Below are 24,770 nucleotides of genomic sequence, written 5' to 3'. Positions count from 1 at the left end.
TTTCAGGCAAGTCACCCTTCCCGCCAAAGAAACGTTTACAAACAGGCCTGTGATGCAGAACAACACAGGGTTTGGGGGTAAGGCAAGTCCAACCTCAAGCTCCGTGCACGGCGCAGGACAGCCCTGCGGTTCCAAGGCCACGACACCAGCTTCTCCCCCACACTGAGGGGCTGGTAGGGCCGGGCAGCGCCCGCTGACAAAGTCCCTCCAGGCGCCTGACGACACGGTGCCCTGTGCCACGCAGCCCCTATGCAGAGGGCGGGGGCTGGTGGCAGGTAAATCTGTGGCCCGACAGGCGGGTCGATCCCTCACGGTGGCGGGTTTTCGGGTTACTTCAGTCGCCCCCCGAGAGGGTTTTGGGGTTTGTTCCGCCCGCTTGGTGCCCCACTTCCTTCAGCTTCCTGCTTCCGCCCGGTCCCTGCCGGAAGCGGAAGCGCAGGATCGGCCCTGTTTGTTGTGGCTGTTACTCACTCGCCCCGCCCCGTTCCTTGGGCTTCCTTCCCAGCTCGCTCGGGGCTTGTTGGTCACTGACGGCTGTTGGATCACGTGGCAAGTCTCGGGCCAATGAGCGGCCGCCGGCGGGCTGGGCTTAGCCAATGAGGGGTGTCAGGTGAGGTTTGAATTGAGCCTGGGGTGTCTGTTAGCTAGCAGTTGGGGGTAGGTCACGTGGGACGGTGGGCAGCGCAGTGGTTTCGCGCGCTGCTGGGCTGCGCCCGGCCGTTGGCGTTCGTCTCTCTCGGGCTCATACAGGTACGAAGGGCCGAGCGTGGCGCGCCCCCCTCCCGCCCGCCACAGACCGAGCCAACCCGGCTTCTCCATGGGCCCTGCCCCGCAGCGGCGGCCCGGCTCCCCGGCAGTGCCCCTCCCCGGCTGGCTGCTCGCGCTACTGGCACCTGCCTGGGTTTCACTGCGGAGGAGCCCCGGGGAGAAGCCGTTAACGCCGGGGGGGGGGAGGAGGGTCCCGTGGCTGCCAACACGGGCGGCGGGCGGGGAGCAGCGCTGCCCTGGACCGGCTGAGGTGACACTCACTGCCAGCCTAGACACACGGCCCAGGCCTCTTCCTGGCTCCGCGGGGCGGCCTCGCCTTTCTGTGCCTCGGTTTCCCCACCTGTAACATGGGGCTAGTGCCGCCCTCCTTTGTGAAGCGCTTCGAGATCTACTGGCAGGAAGCACCGCCGCATCCTTCTCACCTGCGCCGCTTTCCGGCCCGCCCCTAGCCTTCTAAAACCGCGGTGCTGCCCGCCCGCCCCCAGAGTCCAGACCGGCTTGCTGTGCAATGCGACTGAACGCTGGGGATGAATTAAAACGGGGGGGGGGGGATTGCTGCGCAGAAAAAACCATCAGTGACTTTTCCCTCCCCACTTATTCCTGTGTGCGCTGTAATCCAGACTGCAAAACACTGGGGATTTGAGGGGTTGGACCAACCCAGATTGGCGTGGAGATTAGGGGTTAGAAGAACCTGCCTACAGATCAGATGAGCATCAGTTGTAATGACCCACTGGGGCCCGGGTTATGCTGGATGTAGAGGTCATAAGTAAAGTAGGGAGAGGTTCTTTATCCAAAATACTACAGTGATGGTATGCTGGGGTAGTGTAGCTGTGTTGGTCCCAGAATAGGAGAGGGTAATGGGCAAGATACAATCTTTTATTGGAGCATTATTTTATTTATCTTCTGTTGACAAAAGAGATGAGCTTTTATGCTACACAGAGCTCTTCTGGTCTGGAAAGGAAAGTCCTCTGCCTTAGCTAAATATAAGGACAGATTGTTTAGCATAAGGTGTAAACAAATGTTCCAAGAACCGTTTAAGATGAAATGGGTAATTAATATCTCTGCAGTCATAGCAAAGTTATGAATGTAAACTCTCAGACTTGTCTTTTGAAGGAGTTGTGCATGTTTCCTTTGAGTATGAGGACTGAGAGGTCACATGTGGAGCCATCACTTCCTGAAAAGTGTTCACCCAGAGATGATTAGTTGTTTGTCTTTTATCACTTTTCTGTGAGAGTTCATTTGAGAATGTAATGATTGTATGGTTTCAGCTGCATAGTTTTGGGGTATTTGATGCCCTGGATGAGGTACACCATATGTTGTGATAGGTATGTCTAGGACCCAGAGATCTTGAGAAGTATGTTGTGGGGGTGTTGATCATCACAGCAATGGAAATACATCTGCATGTTTTACATCTGTTGTTCTGGCAGGGTCTGGTGCTGCTTTGAGTTTGTGTGCCCTGGTATGTGGGAGCTTGCTTCTGATAATGCGGTTGGCCAAAAGAGGGGATTGGGGAAAGATTTCTTTCAGGATGTGGTCCCCATCAAGCTCAAAGGAAACCTGCTCAACACCTTCAAAAGACGAGCCTGAGAGTTTAAATTCTCAAGAATGCTAGATTCTAAAAACATTGATGCAGAGATGCCAGTTTTGTTTTATGATTCGTTACAACAATCTAACCCACTAAGGGCTTGTCTACACTTGAAAGTACAGAGGCACAGTAGTGCTGTGTAGATACTACCTACAGGACAGGAGAGATTCTCCTCAAGAGATTTTGTCCTGACTGCAGATGTGTTAATTGCCCTCTTCATCTTAAATGGTCTCTTGGAACATGTTTACCCCTTATGCAAAACGATCTGTCCTTGTATTTAACTGTCACACTCTGATTACCTTTTCCAGACCTAAAGAAGATCTCTGTAGCTCAAAAGCTTCTCTCTTTCACCAACAAAATTTGGTCCAATAAAATATATTACCTTATCCACTTTGTGTCTCTGCAATGATGGTGGTAGTTTATTATTTGTGTTGCAGTAGCATTTACAGCCCCACTCAACTGTCCTTGTGCTAGGCCCTCTCACAACACGAGGTCCCTGCCCCAACAAGTTCATAATCTAAGTTATCAATGACAGTATGGCATCTAAATAGTTTCTACAGTGCTTCGGTTTACTTGTATAATTCTTTAACATGAAAGGGTGTCACTGCACCCAGTAAGAATAGCCAGGCAAGTACCTGTCCGGTGGCAAAAACCTACCCTACCAAAACAGTGGGATGCCAGTGGCTTAAGTTCCACGGATTAAAAGTATTTTTAGTGTCTGATGCATATATTTGTAGTGAAGAGTCACTACTGAAATTCTGACACACATGAGGTATTTGGAAGCTTTCAGTGGCTATTTCAAAAAAGCTTTAGTGTAAAATCACAATAAAACAATTTGATCCTTTGTCTTATTTCCTAATTCCTTATAAACTTGTTCTAGGATAGTAAAGATGGCTGCTACATCCCAATTTGCCAATCGATACAGAAAGGATCTGAGTACAGAAACGATTAGAACAAAAGTTGCACGCAGGAAGTCACTGCTTCAAAAGGAGAACAGACACAAGCAATTTGAAAGGAGTAGACAATTTGGACTAGCAGATGTCAATGTCCAGTTATCAAAAGAGAGGCGACTTCCTCGGCTGATCGAGACAAATGAAGTGTGCTCTCAGGAAATGACCACAGCTAAACAGAGTGAGTAAAAGCTTATAGTACTGTTTAGTATTAAAAAAATTCTTAAATTGTTTAAGCTGGTTTGATTGATAAATCCCTATCACTGAAAATACAACTTCTTGAACTGTGAACATTATACATTGGATAGTGGGAGATGAGTCCTTTTGCTACCAGTCCAGTTCTACTGACAATTAACTGGATTGGTAGATAAAAGACTGATATACAATTCTTCCCCCATTTCAGTGATCATGGTTCATTTTTCACCCTGCTTTGGATTTCGTGGGTGTCTTATGGGCACATTATATTGATTCCATTTATAAAGTGCTTATGATTAGTAGATGTTTTAATAAATGATTGACTGCTATAAATTGCCTAGCCAGCAACTCAATCAACTGCTTATATCTCTGGCTTACAGCCACCTATAACACCTTCCAATGTGCTTATAACACATAATAATGTCTATAAAATGCTGTGGAGAATGCAGGAATTTTTTGGTAATATGTTTATTAACAATATATGTGACTCAGTTTATCCACTGAATGGTGATACTTGCACCTACACTATAAAGTGGTGCTGGCTAAAAATGTGGAAAAGAATCACGCACCGATAGCCTTCATACCTATGCTGGCAGAATCCTGGTTTAGTTGCAACTGTGCCAACAGAAAAATGCTTATGTTATTTAGCTAATATTGTTTGGGAAGGTGGTGCGGCTGTGACCCTTCCGTGCCTAGGGCAGCCACCTGAGAATGCCACCGTCAGGGCAGGCTGTAAAAAGGGGAACAGATTCTCCCAGCGCTGGTGGGTGGCACTGAAGCCAGACTTCCCAACCAGCCACAAACTGTGCTTTTGATTCCCCACACTGGTTATCAAGAAGCCAGTGTACAAATACACACAGTCTCAGGCTCCCAATCAGCCACTAGGTCCAGTAAAGAGACCAGTTATTTAAACTCTATGCTCTTTACTAAAAAGGTTCCCTCTGACCCCAAAGGGTCAGCCACAGTACCAGATCAATATACGTTTGGATCTTACCCAAAATACCACGCTGCCAGCCAGTTCTTTAGTAACTAAAACTAAAGGTTTATTATACAAAGAAAGAAACCATAAGAGAAATGTTAAAGGATTAAAGCAATTAGATACATACAAATGATTTGAAAGTCCATGTACATCAAGTTTCTAGAAGAATTGTGGAGTTTGCAGGCTTGTATAGTTCCTTTGGTATACATCCAGCAATTAGATGGGTCTCAGTCCTTTGTTGCACAGCTTCAGTTGTAGATGTCTTGATTCAGAGGTAGATAGGTGCTGAAAGTCAAACAGGAATGATGACAAAGTGGATTCCAGGCTTTGCCTTATATATCCTCTGGTTGCCATGCTGCTTGTGGAATTTCACAGGAACCAAAATGGAGTCCAGAGTCACATTAGCAAGTCCTGATGACTCATCAGGTATATCCCTGGTTTCTCCCCCTGGGCCCTTTGCACCTGGGAATGTCTTAATGGGCCATTAAGCAGGCTATTGTTCTGCAGCCATCCTGTGTGGGGTGTGTCCCAGACAGCACAATTTGAAATACAGATATTTCAAACATATCCATTACTTCCATTACTCATATAACACATGAACATAAACATTATCATCTTACTTAGCACATTATAGCCTTTCTAACAGTACCTGACATGGCCTGTCTTACATGAATCACTACGATTTTGACATACTGATGTCAAACAATGTACTAAATACCCCCCCCCCCCCCCCAAAAAAAAAATCCAGCTAGCGTGATACCCCCAACGTGAGACTGGTGTAGAAGGGAGTAATCAGAGCTCCTGCATACACCTCAAGGGCCCCCTGATTCAGCTAGCGTGATACCCTCCACGCAAAATTGATGCAAAAAGGGGTGTCCCTGGACACTGCTGAATGCATCATAGGAACTTTCCCTTTTCAGTTTTTAACATGTTTTAAGTGTTTTACAAAGTATCACACATGGTATATTTTTACAATTCTTGGCATTAGCAACAAATTACAAGACTTAACATTTGCATAAACACTAACAGCAAGATCATGTTTAGTTGAAACAGGCTTTTTCCTTGTAAGGTTTACTATGGAGGTAACAATGCTATTCAATTTTTTACAAACATTTGTAAGGGTTCATTTAGCTTAATAGTGGGTTCTTGGTGCATAATTTATGCTCCTCTTATGTGATTCTGCAAGCTTTTTCTAAACTGTGACACATACTTCACCACTGGTTATTTTGCCACCTCTACATTACCCTCCCAGGAATCACAAATCAGATCCAGCGGTCCCCTGACCTGCCTCCCCAATATTGGGCTCTGGCTGTAGGGGTACCTTTTTAGGACCCTTCAAACTCTTGCACTTTTGACACAAATCACAGCTTCTGCAATAACTCCTCACTGTGTCATATATGTAAGGCCAATAAAAGTTTTTCTTCAGCCTGTCACACATTTTTCCTACGTCCAGATGTCCTGCAAAGGGATCATCATGAGCCAACTTTAACAACTTAATTCCATATCCCTCAGGGTACTACAAGTCGATGGGAGTTTCTATCATGAGGCTGCTTTTTCCCTGTAGGGAAGTCTCTGTATAGCAAGCCCTCATTCATGAAAAATCTGCCTGCTGCTCCTGCTGGGGCTAGGCTTTGGGCCTCCACTCTGGCCCCCTCTAAAGAAACATTCTCTTGTTGAGCCCTAACAAACTCCTCCTGAATTTTATTCAAATTCAGAGCCGTTTTAGGCACATCCAATTCACTTTCAGCTGGCCACACCTGAGAGGAGTCCTCCGTGCTAACAGCTATGGGCAAGTCAATACCCCCAACAGACACAGGTTTAGGAATATTTCCTTCCTGGGTTTTAGTTGAATCCAGAACCATCTCTGGCACAACTGACAAATCCTCAACCAGCATAAGCTGAGAGGTACTCTCTGCCTGCTCCACAGACAGAACACCAGAGACAGTTTCTTCCTCAGCAGATAAACTGCTTTTCTGAACAGACAAGCTGCTATTTTCCACAATCCCAAGGCTAGAGACACTCTCTTCCTTGTCACAGCATATCTGGCTAGACACAGACAACTGCTTATAGTCATGCACCCCCCCTCCCCCCTTCACAAATTTTCCCATTGATTACCGATAACACAGGAGACTTACATTTATACTCTCTCTGGGACTGGGTGACATTAACTTGGTTACATATATTTACCATATCAGTATCAAACATATCGAAATTGCTATAAACTGGAAAGATTCTTTCTCAATTGCTGTTAAGAGAAGCTGGACTTTCAGAAAGATACAGTTTCTGCCTTTCCAGGATCTTGAGTTGGATTCTGGCTTCTCCTAGCTGCCTTTGATAAACCCTTTCCTCAGCAGCCTTCAGCTTCATCTGTCTTTGGTGAGCCCTCTCCTCCCGTTTATTCATCCTTTGGACTTCACATTTACGTTTGGAAATTCTTGCATCAGCTTCTAGTTTCAGCCTTTTAAGTTCCTCCTCATCTTTTCTTTTTATCTCAGCCATTTCTCTCTCATGCTGCAGACACTGCTTCTCTTTCCAGACTTGCAGCTTGATTGCTTTATCTGATTGTGAATCACTCATTCTGACTAACTTTAATCTTTAACACTCTCAATATCAAATATCAAAATTTGGAATAGCGTGAGGTTCTGATCCAAAACCCAAATGTTCTGATTCTGTGGATCCTGTTAAGACTATGCCACTGTGACCCTTCCGTGCCTAGGGCAGCCACCTGAAAATGCCAAAGTCAGGGCAGGCTGCAAAAGGAGAGCAGATTCTCTCAGCACTTGTGGGTGGCACTGAAGCCAGACTTCCCAACCAGCCACAAACTGTGCTTTTGATTCCCTACACTGGTTATCAAGAAGCCAGTATACAAATACACACAGTCTCAGGCTCCCAGTCAGCCACTAGGTCCAGTAAAGAGACCAGTTATTTAAACTCTATGCTCTTTACTAAAAAGGTTCCCTCTGACCCTAAAGGGTCAGCCACAGTACCAGATCAATATAAGTTTGGATCTTACCCAAAATACCACATTGCCAGCCAATCCTTTAGTAATTAAAACTAAAGGTTTATTATACAAAGAAACAAACCATAAGAGAAGTGTTAAAGGATTAAAGTAATCAGATACATACAAATGTTTTGAAAGTCCATATACATCAGGTTTCTAGAAGAATTGTGGAGTTTACAGGCTTGTATAGTTCCTTTGGTATACATCCAGTACTTGGATGGGTCTCAGTCCTTTGTTTCACAGCTTCAGTTTAGTTGTAGATGAGCTGATCCAGAGGTTGGTAGCTGAAGCTGAATCCCGACTGAAGAACAAAATGGATTCCCAAGACTTATATCCCCTCTGTCCTTGCCATGCTGTTTGTGGAATTTTACAGGAACTAAAATGGAGTTCAGAGTCACATGAGCAAGTCCTTGTGACTCATCAGGTATAGTTCTGGCTTTTCCCCCTGGGCCCCTTGCATCTGTGGATGTTTCGATGGGCCATTAAGCAAGCTATTGTTCTGCTGCCACCCTGTCTAGGGTGTGTCTTATACAGCACAATTTGAAATACAGATGTATTAAATATATCCATAACTTCCATTACACATATAACACATGAACAAAAGTATTATCATCTTACTTAGCATATTATAATCTTTCTAACAGTACCAGACATGGCATATCTTACATGAACTATTATGATTTTGACATACTGACATTCTTAAAAGTCCTCTTAACTAGGGAGAAACTGACTATATAGAACAAACAGTGAAACCGACAGCACAATGCTGTCAAATACAAAGTAAACTGAAAACTAGAAAAATATCATTCATTTAGTCATCCTAGGTGATGCTTGCATCAATAGTAGATACAAACTTTTCAGATGGAAGTGAGATTTTTTTTTTCTAAGTTGGTATAAGTATTTAATCTCTCACATAATCACTATCTGATTTGTCCTCCTCAATTACAAAACATTTCAGTTTTTTGGCTTTTCACTTCTTTTAGTCATACTTGCTATGAGATGTACAGATTCTGTGATTTGCTCCTCATTACCTTAGGGGTTGCACCTGAATTTCACCTTCCAGTAATGTTTAAGCTATCTGTTTTGATATGTAAGCCTCATGTGTGCACACAAAACTGTACTAGTTTAACTAAAAATGTGCTTTTTTTTTAATATGGTAACTGTATAGGCACAAGCTAAAACATGTAACTGGTTTTAAACCAATGAGTCCCCCCTCCCGCTCCCCACACACAGTTGCACCAAATTGGTATAAAAGTTAAACTTGTGTCCATCTGTATCTATCTGTTGCCTCTTGTCTTACACTTAGATTGTAAGCTCTTTGGGGCAGGGACTGTCTTTTTCTTCCATGTTTGTACAGTGCCTAGCACAATTGGGGCCCTGGTCCATGACTGGAGCTGCTAGCACTAATACACATAATAAATAACAATAATAGACAAGCCCTTAGCTGAAAGTTGTAATGCAAGCACAATCTCAAAGTAAACAGTGTGCGCAACTTTCTGCTGCTGTTCAGCATCGTTCTCATGTATCTTAAATAGGAGAACTCTAAATATTTGTCCAATGACTTATGTAACCTTCCAGGCAATATTAGTATTCTGATCACTTGGTTATATTGTAACTAAATTTGAGAGAGTAAAGTATCTTCAGAATTTTGTAAAATGTCCATTTATATGTTTTTTTTAGAACAAACTACAAATGCAGCCATCAAAAAAAGTGAAAATGAGCGGAAGGAAATGCTCCAGCGCTACAAAGAGGAAAAAGAACTTCGAAAACTAAAAGAACAGAGAGAGAAAGCTAAACGGGGGGTGTTTAAGGTTGGGATTTACAGACCGAATGCACCTGGCTTTCTTCCCTTTGTACCACAGAACCCAGTGACAGTCAAGCCAAAGGAGAAGGTAATGAAGAGTAAAATTAGTACCTGTCTTCAATGGTGTATGTTAAATAATGCATTATAAGGTTTTTTTATTGTTTTATCTTACAGTAAGAGATGACTAGAAATTATACGTATCTTCTTTACTAGTTCAAAGACATAGGACTAAATTCATCACTAATGTAATGGTAGTGGAGTCAAGGCAGTTACACCAGTGATGACTGGCCTATTTCTTATTAACAAAGTAGAAAAGACTTCTGTGGTGTATCAACTTGCTTTCTTGAACTAGGACAGGGAGATAAAGCACCTAGAGCTAGCCTTCATTACAAAGGCTTTGCCGGTATAGCTTTACCCCTTAATGGAGTGGAGGTTTAAAGCGGCAAAAGTGGTTCTTTGGTTAGTATAGTTAAACCACTTCCTCAAACAACCTAAACTATAATGCAAAAGTATTCTCTTGTTATTATAAGCTGCATCTACGTGGGGGTGGCGGTTGCATAGAGCGCTCAGGGGTATGATTTTTTTCACACACACACCTCAGTCCTAACTAGCATAGCCATGCTGGCAAATCTTTGTAGTATACACCTGTCCTTAGTATGTCAAAGCCTTTTCTTAATTGCTATAACGGGAGAGGGGAAAGGACTATGCTAACTTCTGTTTCTTTGGGGATGTTTCTAGAGTGCTCCTATTTCTTCTGTGAGGATTACAAGATCAAAGACAAAGAGCCAAGCAGAACAAATTGTTACATCAGCTAGATCTCAGCAGCCCATGGTTTGTCTTCTGGTTTATTGATTTACATATCGAGAGAATTAGATGTGTGTAATAACTGTAAATGTTGTAATTCCTTTAAATCTCTAGTTTTGAGTCATGTGTACTTGCATGCAAAACTTTATTTCCAAGCTGACAGTTCTAGCTATTGTAATAAAACTTTACAGATAAGGATATAAACTAGCATAGAGGACTTGCTTATAGACCTAGGGAGCTGACTAATCTCATGGTGCTACCTATTCTTGTTTAGGTGGTTCATGAGACAAATGTCTGGTTCTTATTATGAAAGAGTTTGAAAATGCTTGTAGTAGCAAATAATGTCTGCAAATGTGTGGAATTTCTTTCTGTATTCAGTGTAGTTGTAGCTGTGTTGGTCCCAGGATATTAGAGAGACAAGGTGGGTGAGGTAATATCTTATATTGGACCGCCTTCTGTGGTGAGAGACAAGCTTTCGAGTCACACAGTACTCATCTTCAGGTCAGTGAAGAAGAGCTATGTGACTTGGAAGTTTGTCTCTGTCACCAACAGAAATTGGTCCTTTAGAAGATATTATCTCAACCACCTTGTCTCTCAAACTTCTTTCTGCTCAGTTCATCTTTCCATGTTCTAAAATTCTTCTTCTATCAAGTCTTTCAGTAGCTGTTACTTTGGCTTGGAGAACTGGTGAACTATGATGAGCCTTGCATACAGATCTCTGAAGATAAATAACCTTTCCTAACCTGTATTTTCTCATTCTACATTACTTTCGGGCTTCATGGCATAAATGGGTTGAAGACCACCCTGAACACTGGGTGCACCATAGGTGTTTACTTCTACAAAACAGGCCATAGATTTTTATGTTCTTATACAGTGGAACAATATCTTGTTTTTTTTAATGTCTTGTTTAAGAGGTCTTCACATGTTACATTGCATAGTACTCCTTTAACCTTCAAAGGATGATGGATTGAGTTAGCCCAGCTGGGATCTAGACCTGTGGTTCCAGAAAGTCTAAAATAGCAAATCTGGTCTTAGAATGCTAACCATCCCTTTATTTGTTCTGCATATTGCTTTGATAATTTTCAGTGATGAAACTAGCAAATGTATCAACTGAGCAGCTGTACAGTCTGAAATGATAACCCTCTTCAAGAATTTTTAAAGACTGAATGTATGCAAGTGTCCCACTGCAACACTGGATCTTTGGAGTGTTGGATCCTGGACCCAGTTCCATTTTATTTTGTGAGCAAGAATGAGTTCAGTTTCTTTTCTCTTGCACCTTTCATGCCTAACTTGATTATCATTTAAATCTTTGTTAACATCAAAGGCTAAAACTCTAAGGGCTGGTCTACACTACAGACTTTTGTTGACCATAATCAGCTTTTTATGCCAAAAATGTGGTAGTGTGCACATACAATCTACCCCCAACCTAACACCCCTGATTTTGCAACAAAATAAAACCACCTTAATAAGAGGCATAGAATTTTTTGTGCCAAACTTTTAGCGACAAAGCGTCAATGTAGACACCATGCTTGGTTATGTCGCAGTAAATGGCCTCCAAGAGGTGTTTCACAGAGCCCATCCTGACCGCTCTGGCCATTAGTTTGAACTCAGCTGTCCTGCAGCCATCTATCCCTCCACCTTTAAAGTCCCAGGAATTTTTGAAATTCCCCTTCTTGCTTAGTTAGCGTGGTGAGCTCACATCACATCTTCCCAGATGACCATGGGCGGCTCCACACACCAAATGTTCTCCTGCTTGGGGTGTACCAGAGCTTCTGGATCTGATCAGCATTTGGGGAGAGGAGGCTGTGCAGTCCCAGCTCTGCTCCAGCTGAAAACTTTATTACCTATGGTCAGATTTCTCATGGCATGGTGGAGAAGGGCTATGAACGGGACACACTGCAATGCCATGTGAAAATCAAGTGAATATTTTCCTCATTTAGATCTAACCTGCCAGAAAGGCATTGCCAGTGCCTTTTAATCTACCAAATGCACATTCAACAGTCATTCGGCACCTGTTCAACCTATTATTGAAGCACTCCTTCTGGACTACAGAAAGCTGCAAGCAGGGACTTTCTTTCCAGACCAAAAGATTCTAATGGGAGATGCTGAAATGCCCATAGTGATCCTGGGAGACAGAGTTCCATGAAGGTGGCTTTGCACATTCAAAGCTTCTACAATCATTGCTCGTAATCCCAGACCTACATGAAAATGCGATCCCACCACTTAGTGATTGTTTCACATGCCCAAAAGCAGCAGTGCTCCATTTGTAGATGCTCTGTGAATGCAAACAGTAATCCGATGTTTGTTGTTTGCGTGGCACACAGCAGATCAGGTACTTCAGATTCCAGTTCCAATTGGGAGCTCATGATATACTGCATGAGCAGCCGTGATGTGTTCAGAATACTGAGAGCAGTGCAGGATCCATCCTTTCAGATAGAGATAGCAGGCACCCAAGAAATGGGCCATTGAAAAATGCTGTGAAATGCAGTCAGAAACTCATGGAATGATGGGACGGAAATCACTGCATCATGGGATGTTGTGCCCGTATCCATGATGCACTGTGATCCTCTCTGCTTCCCACAATTAGTGGCACAAGGTGGCGAGTTGCACAGTTTAATAGCTGCCCACAGTGCACTGCTCTCACTGTCGATTCTAGAGCACCAACTGTGGACATGCTTTGGTGATACGAGTGCTCTATGAACAGGCACAAGCGTTGTAATTATAGAACTTTTTGATCATCGCTGTAACTTGCGTCGACAACACACTCCAGTGTAGACAAGGCCTGAGTTATACTGTGTACTGTTGACTTGACACCAAGTTCTGCCTCATTATTACTTGCTTCTTTATGGACTAGAGTACTTTGTGCATTTAACATGCAGCTAGTCCTGACATCTTTCATGACTAACTTTCCCTATTTAGAACAATCCTTCAAGGTTGAAACATTACAATACTGGAGTGCTGTTGGTTTAACTGTATCTTGTACTTGGACTATCTATTTTTTGGGCACTATTTGTATACTTTTGGGGCAACTTAATTTGCAATAACCTTTGAAAGGGTCACACTTTGACTCTCTAACAACTTTGTCTTACATAATTTGGACTTACATTTGAAGGATCTCTACTTATAACTTTCACCCTAGGTAGTACTAAAGCTTTTCTGCGAATTGGCATCTAACTTGCATAACATGTAAATAAATGTCCAGCAGAAATCAGTACCCACTTCCAAAGCAAGTTAGAAACCCAGTTCAAGGATTCACTTCACTTTTTACCCATCCAACTGAGAAACTGTCAGAAGTATAATGTAAAATTGAGGGAAGTGTCTAACATGAACTGTTTGTCACCTTAATCTCTCATCATATTAAACCTTTAAGATCAGAATAGAGTGACACTAATCAGGGCTTTATAGAAGAGGTGCAAAGGAGGTATGACAGAAGGGGAAGAAATTGGGCTTGCTTATTTTTAGAGAGGTGAAATTTCACAAAACATACTTTCTTTGTAGATCTATGCTGACCATGCTACCAATGGGCATAGAGTGCACCCTCCCCAAACTGGACGCAGACAGATCTGTGCAGACAAAGTGATTGAAAAAAAGAAAGGTATGAATGTAAAGTGGTTTGGAATGTGAAAGGGGACACTGGGCTAAAAGATCATAGCATTGGGAAATGGATTGCCTAACATACTACTAGTCATGAAAAAGGGAATTGTCAGTCTAATTTACTTTTTTCCTGTTTACATTGTTTTATTTTTTACACTTCCCTCTGCTTGAGCAAAATGGACTGTTCAGTTTCATTTTGTGAACACTTCAGGGGATGTTATTTTCAAATTGTCCTTTTAAAACTACTTAGTGAAAAACTTTGCTTATAAGCTTTGTAAAAGCTCCAAAAATAACTAGTCCACCTGATTTGCACTTTTCCAGCACAACCCAGGCAGGAATTCCCATAGCTCTTGATATTTTAACTGAGTCACCTGTAGGTGTGCACCCTCTTCATACCAGTAGTAATTATGCTGTGCCTGTGTTCAAAGGTTAGATTTTTTCCTAACCACAGTTATTGGAGTAGTGCCCATCAGACTTCAGCCGTGTCTGATCTTATGCCGAGCGCTCCAGCATCCCAGTCTCCTCTCTTTCTAGATCCTTTGACTTCATGGTTTTGGAGCAAAGCTGAAAGTTCTAATTGTTGTGAACAATCTGTGTATACAGTATTCTCACCACCACTAACTTCAGTACAGGTCTGGCGAAAGGCTTTAATACAGCCAGGTTGCTATTATCCAGTACTCAGTAGTTTGCAAATTATGCTAGAAAAAAACAACCGTGAAATGTTTACCAAAAAAGCTGCTCAAACATGATGGTGTGCAAATATAGGGGTTTTTACAAAGTAGTGTGAGCAAAAAAATACAGTCCATAGAACATCTTGTCATTGAAACAGAAAAGATTTAGAGAAGACAGATGTTAATGTAGACCGTGTTTTGCAGTTGTCACAGATTCAGTATAATCCTTTCCTGTAAAAAGATGTTACAATGTGTGAATGAATTTATTCAAACTGAAGTCCCTAAAGTAGCTCAACATATTGAAAAATTGTTCTGAACTAAATGGTCTAGTTATAAAACAATTTGCCTTGCATGCAGGAGGCAGGAGTTCAAAAACTCTGTGAGATATTAGGGCAATTAGATAAATGTGGCTGTATTTGGTACTGGTTGTATTGGTCATTGGTATAATGCGACCCTAAGCAGCCACATACATTAATAAATGGTTCCTGCCGACAGTATCTGTCTAGTTATCGGACTTCCTGTGCGATGGCTCCATACATTTTTAAAATATGCAACATATGTTTTGAGAGAGAGCAACTCCAGAGTAGGCACTGGTCCTTAAATACCACTCTGCTATAAGTGCCTTAAATACCTTTTAGATGATTTGTGAAAATTTTTCAAACTCACTTAAAAATCTGAGTAGTTTCCAGGGTGGATTGTTTTAACTCACTGATTTTAATTATTTAAATTAGCATGTAGCAAACCTTGATTTAAATTAATTGATTTTAATTGATGCTTTCTATTAGCACTATAGTTATTTTCTCATGAGGTTCATAATTATTTACTAGATAACTGACTTTTTACTCAGAATTTTGTCAAGCTGCATTTGGAAATTGGAATTCAATTTAAAAACATGCAGAAAGTGTTTTAAAATGGTATTTCATTAAATAAACTACCTTAACTGTATTGGATACATAAGGAAAAAAGTGAAACTAAAAGTATTCCTGCTAAGCTTTTCTGAACAACAGTGGGGGAAAGTACTGTTATTTGGGAAAAACTAAATACCAACATTGACTCCATTATAAAGATGGAAAATGATATAGATACATGATGCAGTCAGTACATGACATATATTGTCATATTTTTTAAATATTGACAGTGGTTTTCCTTGATTCTGTTTATAAAAAAACAGTCTTTAACTTGTTACCTGGTGGGTAGTAGAAACAGCATAGATTCAGTATATTTTTTATTTATTTAAATGGTTTTAATAGGTGATAGTAAATATAGGCTTTTGCATAGTTTGTCATAAATTTAAATATAAACAGATTTATTTTTGTTAAAAAGCATATAATTTAATTTGAATAAATCAATAACTTTTATCCACTCTGGTAGTTCCTAGGCTAAAGTTCTTTGCCTGAAAAATGTATTCAAAGATGTATTCTTAGAGAAAAGATGACTTTGTGGTTAAGGCACAAGTTTGGGTCTTGAGAGGTTTGGGTTTAATTCCGAGCTCTGCCATGTACTTCCTGTGTGATCCTGGGCAAGTCATTGTTAATCAATTCCTTCTCTGTAAAATGGGGATGATATTAACCTTTTCTTACTTTGTCTTATCTATTTGGACTGCAAACTTTCAAGACCATGGACTCTTACTATGCATACTGTGTCTAGAGCAGTGGGGCTTTGATCTCAGTTGGGGCCTCTAAGCACTGCCAAAATGATACCAAAAATGACGTTCTGAGGCTTTGCACTGTCTTTGGCACCTCAAAGCACTGTCCTGATGCCAGGACTGATCTCTGCCCTTAGTACTCTGGGCGCACTAACTGCATTAGCATGGAGAAAAGTCTGGTGACCTGCATCTGGTTCTGATGCCAATGTATTTACCACTGGCTATTATAAAACCAGAACTTTGGTCCTAAATTGATTACAAATATTGCTTTAATATTGCCTCCTTGCAAGTTATGGGGAAATAGCCTTGGGAATTAATTATGCTATTCCTTGCAGTGGTGGTGCAACCTGAAGTCTCTACATCCTCAAATGTAAGAATCACCAGAGCAACCTCCTCTGCTCTGACCAAACAGATGTCAAAGCCAGCTACCCCCATGCGTAAGTGAAGCAGTAAAAACTCCTATAGTTTTGGTGTTCATGGGAAAACTAATTCTGCTTGTGCAGCTAAGACTTCGTGTTCAGAGGTGACACAGAAAACTTGACATCAAACTGACAAGTAGAAAGAAAAAGTCTAAATGTTTAAATCAGTAATTTCTCCTATTGAAGAAGGCCTTTAACTGCAGCCTCCATTTCAGTGTTTAACACAATATGCAAAAGTCAACATTAGAGTTTGGGGAAATACAGTATTATGGAGTATCTATATCCTGTGTTAATTAAAGGCTGGCAGACTTGTGCTTTTTCTTATCTGGCTTCATGTCATGCTAGTTGGTTGTATAACCATTAAAAGATGTAGGTTATAAATTATCTCTGTGCAGGAATAGAAATCAAAAGACCTACACTGTCTGGGGTAAGGGCTGGTCTCTTCATCTGTGTTTGTAGAGTGCCCAGAACAGTGGGACCCCAATCTTCTGGGTCCTACTGACCGAGAAATGTTATCATTTCTTGTCCTCAAGATAACCTTCAGAATATAACACTTTCACGCTGCCCATTACTCATGGAACGTATCCCCTGAATTAAGCAGGCCACTACCACTATTGTGATCATATGGATGACTAACATCAAGTAATATGCACAACTTCAATCCTAGTGTGTCCATTATATGGCAAGAGGAAAGTAGATCAAATTCAAGACTCCAACTATTTGACAATGTCACTTCAATCTTTAAGGAAATATTGCAGTCTTTATTTTTAGTGTTCTGTGCAGCCTATCGTTTAATTTGGGGGGGGGGGAAGTATAAATGTTTCTCAGATATTTCAGTATTAGCCCTATGGGGAACTAAAAGTCCTTTTAAAGACTAATCTGATATCAGTTCTTGGTAGCATGGCCCTTGTCATGCTGCTAACTTCTAGAACATCTTTTTATATAAATTGCACAACTTTTCTTTAACTACTCTCTGTCTGTAACCATTCTGATATGTAATTACGTTTTCCTTGTTTGTTTTTTCGGGGTTATATAATAATTTGGAACCTTCTGATGAAAGATGCTGTATAAATCAGCTATCTGTTTTAAATGGCGTGGAATCTGTTCAGTCTTAGGTAACCAACAACAAAAAAAGACAGCAAGTAGAGGAAAACAGCAAAAAGAAGTCAAAGCTGAAACTGTAGAGGTATGTTACTTAATATTTGTAAATATGAAAATTCAACAAAGATATTAACAGATTCAGGAGTGTCTAGAAGAAGCAACTGTACTCTGTAGGTACTGTAGCTAAAATAGCAACCACTGCTTTGATTCAAGTCTTCACTGGTCTGCTTGCAACTTGTAGATTGACTTGTAACTACTGTTGCATTGATTTTTAATTTTCATATTGATGTTTTTAGGCTTAATTCGTCACATTGTGAAGTTTCAGAACTGTGATTATAACCAAACTTTATATATTAGATGTAAGCAATATTAACCCAATTTTACTATTCTTATTTAAAAAACCACAGGCCTTGCTACTTTGATCAGAAAATACTTGAACCATAAACCTGTTCTTGTGAGATATATTTAAGTAGGAATGGGAACTTCATGTGAAATAGGGTCTTTAGTGATTTCATGTGGAAAATATGTATACTTCCAAAACAGTTTATCAGAATTGGCATATACAGTTTATAGCAATGTATAGATGAAAAGTTTGGCCTTGTGCTTTCATAGAAGAATACATGGAACCTTGCATGAGCTCTATGTGCCCATCAGTAGTTTTTAAGGCAAGTTGGGTTGCATGCAAAAGTGTGTTGCAAAAATCCTCGACTTGTGCACACACATCAGGTGTTCTGCATGTGGACTTTGTGAATAAAACTACATATACACTTTTAAAAATAAATGCGCCTAATTCTTTGTTATAGGCCAAGCCTATCAGGCTTCTTGGGAGCCTTAGTTAATATTTATTTGTTGAGTGTCATACTGTTGAATGGCTTTTAAATGGTATCTGCACGATAATACTTGTCTGAATTTTGAAATTTGAAATTTTGAATTTGAAATGTTCAAATACATTTTATTGTGATCAAATGTACAGTGTAATCATGCTTTTTAGAAAACAAACTGGTATTCCAAATTTGGAGAAATTATCTGCTTCAGATACTCGTATGCATTTTCAACACTTCTGGCCAAATCCTGCTTGCTTAAACATGAGCAACCACAGTGACTTAGTTACTGGTCCTCAATTCTAATTTAAATTAGTACAGAGGCATTTATCTGGAATATGCAGATATTCACTTTCTATATGTGCACACACAACTTCACTTGGTGTGTCATAAGGAAACAACATGCAGAGTACCCTGTTTCTTAACTACCACTTCAAAATTTAATATAATACTCCATTCCTCCCTGAAGACTGTGCTGAGAGTTAAGTAAAACGGACTTTGAATTGAGTGAACAAGTGTCTGAACAAGCTTTTCACGCTTAGATAACTGAACAGAATTTCAGATGTTGCAAAAAATCATATTTAGATTGAGAATCGCAAACAAAATCTGACCACTTTCTGTGCCAAAAGTTTAACCTACTGAAAATAAGGATTAGAATGAGCCATCCCAGCTATAACACACATTCTTTTTAGGGTGGTTGCAGATGTGTATTCCACTCGGGTGTGCTGGAAAACTTTGCCTAATGGTACCTGTAGGAGTGGTGCTTTAGCCCCTAAGCCCCGCACTGGGTTATTTAAGGGTGGTGCCACCCAACTCCCCTTGGTTACTTCACACCACCTGTAACTAGATGTGGAGCATTTGATGTGGTAGTTTACCTCTGTTTATCTCAGGTTTTTGGGCCTTTAGTATATACAGTTCACAGCTACAGTTCATAGTTTAGTAGTCCCCTGAGATTTAGTTTTAGTAGTTAGACAGACAGGGTATGTCTACACAGCAAAGAGAAACCTATGGTTAGTCCATGCCAGTCGACTCGGGCTCCAGGGGCTCGGGCTGTGGGGCTGTTTCTTCATTGCTGGATAGACTTCCGGGCGTGGGTTGGAGCCTGAGCTCTGGGCCCCTCCCACGCCGCAGTGCTCTAGGGTTTTTCTTTGCTGTGTAGACATACTCATAGTTGCTCTGGGTGATGCCCTCACCCAGGGTTACCCCTTATCAATCATGTGGGGTGGCTGTGCTCTGAGGAAGAGGTCCAACAAGACCAGTGGTTCTCAAACTTTTTGTACTGGTGACTCCTTTGACACAGCCATGGGCCTCTGAGTTCAATACCGATGATGTCAGCGTTAGCAATGACTGTGTGCCATTGGCATGCCAGGCAGTGTCAGATCTGCTCGCCTCTCCTAGCCTGATTCCCCATAATTCAAGAGTATTCAGCAGCCAGGGCTGCTGCTTCTGCTGTGCTTTCGGTATCGTCTGGTCTGATCACAGAGATGCCTTGTTTGTCCGCATCGTATTCTGCTCTGCCTATGACTTGAATTCAGACTTGCAGTCAACATCCTTTTTTGGTAGCAAGGAGCCCATTGGTGCAGATGCTTTCTTTGACACTGACTATGTCTTTGCTGCAGACCTCATCTTTTGCTCACCTCACCTCGTTTTCCTCACCTCGTTTGCTTCAATACTGTGTGGAACTGTGATGCCTCTTTCAGTATTTGAGGCACCAACTACTCTTTCATAATTGGTACCAATGCCATCTCTGTATTGGTTTTTGGATGAGGCTGGTCATTTGCTTGCCCCGTCGGGGATGGCTCCTCCACTACCCATGGAGGACTTGCTGGTCTTGTCAAGACAGAATTTGGGGACATCTTCCTTTTCCTCACCTTTGAAGCACTGTTTTCAGAAATCCTTAAGACCATCTTCAAATCACTGTCAGTACTGAGATCAGCACTATTCCCACACTAGGTATATGGGCCCCTGCTCTAGTACCTACAGATCACCAATGCCTTATCCCTTTTCCCAATTGCCTCCTTGGAATTCTTAGTACAATCCACGGCCTGCCAAATCACATTCTTTGATGCAGTTCAGTTTGGCGATTCTGGCCACAGTTTCATGTCCTGAGCCATCTCTATTACATGCACAGTCTGAGTTCATTCTTCCTGAGTTGATTCTCTCATACAGGAGCCAATCCCCATGCAGGAGCTTCTATTGCCCCTTACCCTTCCTCATCCTATCCTATTCCTTGCCTGTGCCAGAGGATTTTAAGTCTTAACAGGATCTCCTGGGGTGTATGGTTTCTGCCTTGGGCATTCAGGCTGAGTTCATGCGGGAGAATTCACAAGTTGCTGGATATTCTCCAGTTGTCAACTCCAGGAGGGTGGCTTTCCAGAAAAACTATGCCTTCTTGGAGACTGTGAAGTCCCTGTGGAATACCCTAGTTTCATTGCCATTTACAGCAAAGCATTCTGAGAAGCGCTATTATGTTCCTATGCAGAAATTCAACTGCTTATACTCCCATCCAGCCCCTCACTCTCTCATGGTAACAGCAGTAAATGACCGATCATGAGGGGAATTTTAAATCCACCCCCAAAACCAAAGAATCTATGGGACTGGACATGATGGGGAGAGAAATTTGCTTGACTTCATCATCACAGATGTGTATTGCAAATCAGTAGGCATTATCTTTGGGTTTGTCTGCACAAACAGCTGCACTGGTGCGGCTGCTCTGCAGTAGTGCTTTAGTGAAGGTGCATTTATTAGGCTGATGGGAGAGTTTCTCCTGTTGGCGTAGTTAATCCACCTCCCTGAGAGGTGGTAGACATAGCACTGTCTATACTGGGGTCTAGGTTAATATCACTGTTGCTCAGGAGTGTGGATTTTTCACACCCCTGAGTGATGTAGTTATATGTATATAGGTCTGTAGTGTAGATCTGGCCTAAATATTACTTAATCAATTGGGATACAATCTCCAAATACACATATAACTTGCCAGAAACTCCAGGGAATAATTTAAGGTGTTCATTGGAGATGGCCATCTGGTGGCCAAAACTTTATTGCAATTGGCCCTGGATGTGGGGTATGCCTCTTTCAGAATTATGGCGTCAGCTGTGACTGGGAAGGGCCTTGTGGTTGCAGAATTCTGGCATAGCTCCTGATGTTCGGCAGAGCATAGAGGGACTTACCTTTCAATGGTCACATTTTGTTTTTGAAAAGAACTGGTGAGACTTTATTCTTTTAAGGACTTTATGTTCACTGAGGGCTCATAGCCTGGCCACAAGGAGGTGTAATTAGGGAGGTCAGCAGCAACAGTATTGCTCATAGCCATTTTTCCAGCAGTCATCCTTCCCTGTTAAGCAGCAGGACTTCTCCAGGATAGGACATAGATCGCAGAGGAGGAAGCCTTCTGGGTCTAATTTTAGCCAGCCAGCCAGCCAACCTATTGTCCTCCTTCAAGCAAGCAGCCATTTTGGCTTTCAGGTCCAGGATAGCATTCCAGTTTTGACTTCTGTGCCCCCATCTCTTCAGTTTAGGGACAGTTTGTCTTTTTTTAATGGTTTTTGGGATACAGTAACCCCAGACAAATGCATCCTAAGTACCTTGAGATCAGGCTATGCCATTCAGTTCCTCTGCATCCTTCCTGCCCAGTCTCTTAAGGATCCTTCACTCTAGCAGCGATTCTTTTCGCATTAAATCACAACTGGTTTGCTGCCCTGGATCTTCAAATGCTTCTTTCCATGTGGTGATTTTTCCAAGCCATAGGAAATTTCTGAGTCTTGTCATGGCAAGTCAACATCAGTACACTATGCTTCCTCTTGGCTTATCCTCAGCCCCTCGTGTTTTTACTAAATGCATTGCGGTAGTGACTGCATACCTCAGAAAATGAACAATTCACATTTTCCCATATCTGAACAATTGATTAGTGAGGGTCAAAGCAAGACAAGACCTCTCACATGTTCAGTTCATACTACACCTTTTTGATCTTCTGGGTCTGATCTAAGGGGAAAGTTGGACATTTAATACCAATTCAAAAATCAAATTCATTGGAGCCCTACTAGATTCTATGAGATCAAGGACGTTTCTACCAAATGAGCAGTTCTGGGCAATTTGTTACCTCTGTCTGCCTTTCTGTGTTCTCACTTCTACTATAACTGAGTGTACCTGAAGTTGTTAGGTCATGTGGCCACATGCATTTACATGGTCCAGAATGCAAAATTGCACCTTTGTCCTCTTCAAGCCAGGTGGAAGTTGGTCTATCGCCCAAATTGTCAGGTATTGGACAGGCTGGTCCAAGTGCTTCCAGTGGTTCTGAACTCCCTTCCGTGGTGGACAGTTCAGAGTAAAGTATACCAAAGTGTTCCCTTTACTTGTCTTTTCCCCATGCCCCTGCAGACAAGGTCACAGTTACAGATGCTTCCATAATAGGTTAGGCAGCACATCTGAGGAAACTGAAGATACAAGTTTTGGGAATGGAGTAAGGAGCATTTTTTCATATCAACATTCTGGAGCTTTGGGCCATTTATAATGTATGAAAGGTATTTTGAGTGCAAACCCCAGGGCGCAGTAGTTCACATACTCACCAACATCATCACCACAATGTATTATGTGAACAAATGGAGGAACCCACTCAGATCCACGTTGTGAGGTGATGATAAAGATCTAGCACTTCTGATTCAAAGAGAACATCATTCCCATAGCAATTAATTTTCCAGAGGCCCAGAATCATTTGGCCGATCATCTCAGCAGGAATTTCTCCCAGAATCATGAGTGGTCTCTGAAGAGCAGTGTGCTGAGGTCCATATTTGCAGGATGGGATATTCCTGCTATTGACCTAATTGTAACAAAGGACAAGAAGAAGTGTTATCAAGTTTTCCCTCGAGCAGGTCTCAGTCCAGATTCCTTAGCTAATGCCTTTCATCTGAATTGGGGATCAGCATTGATGTGTATACTTTTAACTTGATCCCACTCATTCCCCAGGTCATCCTCAAGCCGAGGATGGATAATGCCAGACTAATTTTTAACATATCACTTTGGCCAAGACAATGTTGGTTTTCCAGTCTCCTCATTCTTTGTTTGCCCACCTATTCTTTTTCCTCGTTGCCCCAATCTGCTGATTCAGTTCCACAGTCAGATTTCATATCCAGCACTGAGCAGTCTGCCCCCAGTGTGAATGGTTAGATAAGGAAAGCTGTTCAACAGGTTCTGAGAAAGCTCTCTACTAGGACCTACCTGTTTGGACAAGTAGAAACATTTTTCCATTTGGTGTCTAGCTCTGGGGATTCAACCGATGCAATCATGCATTCAGGACATCCTGGAGTACCTGTAACATCGTCAGTCCTGTGGTCTGTGTCTCAGTTGATTGAGGATCCATATGGCAGTGATTTTGTCATTTCATCCTCCAGTCCAAGGGAAATCAGTTTTCTTGAACTTCATGGTATTCAGATATCTGAAAGGAGACACCGGTCTCTTTCCACTGGAGACGGAAGTTGGACAACACTGTTTTGGCATCCTTCATGGGTCCTCCATTTGAGCCCTTGGCAACTTTGTTCTCTGTCTCTACTAGACCAAAAGACAGTGTTTCTTGCAGCTATAACTTCCACAAGAAGGGTTAATGAGCTGCAGGCCCTAATGGTGGATCCTCTGTGTACCCAGTTTCTCAAGGACAAGATTGGCTTGAGACATCATCCAAAGTTTTTGTCACTATTTCATCTTAACCAGACCGTTTACTTACCTATAGTTTTTCTAAAACCTCATTCAAACGAACAGCGTTGTCATTCCTTGGATGTGAGACAGTGTTTAGTGTTTTACTTGGCAAGAATTAAACCATTTTGTTTATCACCTTGTCTTTTTTGTTTCCTTTGCAGACTGTGTAAAGGATCAAGCAAGGAGGATAACATTTTGTGTTCCATGATTTATGGACTCCACCTCCCCAGAGATTAAGAGCCCATTTGACAAGGTCACTTTCTCAGTGACATTTCAATATTGAATATTTGCAGGGCTGCTACATGGTCTTCCATACATGCTTTTACCAAGCATTATGCTGTTACATCCGCGTGCAGATCATATGTGAATTTTGGGAAGTCAGTCTTGCAGTTGCTCTTTAAGTAGACTTCAAACTCCATCTCCTTCTGATACTGCTTGTGAGTTACATGAGTGGAATACATGTCTGCAACCACTCAAAGAAGGAAGATTGTTAGTTACCTGTACTGTACTTATTATTCTTTGGGTGCAGACTTCTATTCCCCAATTCATCCTTTGTCCCCTCTGCCTCAGAATCTCAATTCTTGACATTCCGTATGAAGGAACTGACAGTGAGCAGGGCAGGCACTGCCTTTAAATAGCCTGGGGAGGGAGTAAGCGGCCATAGTTTGCGAGGAACACCCCTTTGGGTACTGCTAGGCAAAGTTCTCCAGCTCTGGTGCATTTGGCGCACACATCTGAGGGAAAC

General features: G+C 41.9%; 1 protein-coding gene and 1 non-coding gene across 3 annotated transcripts in view; both read left to right on the top strand.

Moving 5' to 3' along the window:
* Positions 1-661: 661 nt before the first annotated feature.
* DLGAP5 (DLG associated protein 5) overlaps positions 662-24,770 on the top strand; it is a 37,711-nt gene continuing 13,602 nt past the window's right edge. Inside the window, exons 1-7 of one of the 2 annotated variants that reach the window (XM_067554816.1) lie at positions 662-750; positions 3,234-3,484; positions 9,159-9,370; positions 10,021-10,113; positions 13,585-13,681; positions 16,332-16,433; positions 17,525-17,601. In XM_067554816.1, coding sequence (XP_067410917.1) covers positions 3,244-3,484; positions 9,159-9,370; positions 10,021-10,113; positions 13,585-13,681; positions 16,332-16,433; positions 17,525-17,601 — 822 coding nt within the window. In that variant the 5' untranslated portion in view covers positions 662-750; positions 3,234-3,243. Of the gene's footprint in view, positions 751-918; positions 1,019-3,233; positions 3,485-9,158; positions 9,371-10,020; positions 10,114-13,584; positions 13,682-16,331; positions 16,434-17,524; positions 17,602-24,770 lie in introns of those variants that run through there. The other variant, XM_067554817.1, reaches the window with a different exon arrangement.
* On the top strand, positions 14,758-14,891 carry LOC137157771 (small Cajal body-specific RNA 14). The gene has a single exon (XR_010921234.1). It is a non-coding gene; the product is annotated as a small Cajal body-specific RNA 14 (non-coding RNA).

The sequence above is a fragment of the Emydura macquarii genome, unplaced genomic scaffold (genome assembly GCF_026122565.2).
Source record: "Emydura macquarii macquarii isolate MOO-44397 ecotype Brisbane River unplaced genomic scaffold, CSIRO-AGI_Emac_v2 contig_1551, whole genome shotgun sequence".
Taxonomy (NCBI): Eukaryota; Metazoa; Chordata; order Testudines; family Chelidae; genus Emydura; species Emydura macquarii.
This window is presented reverse-complemented; position numbering and strand designations above follow the sequence as displayed.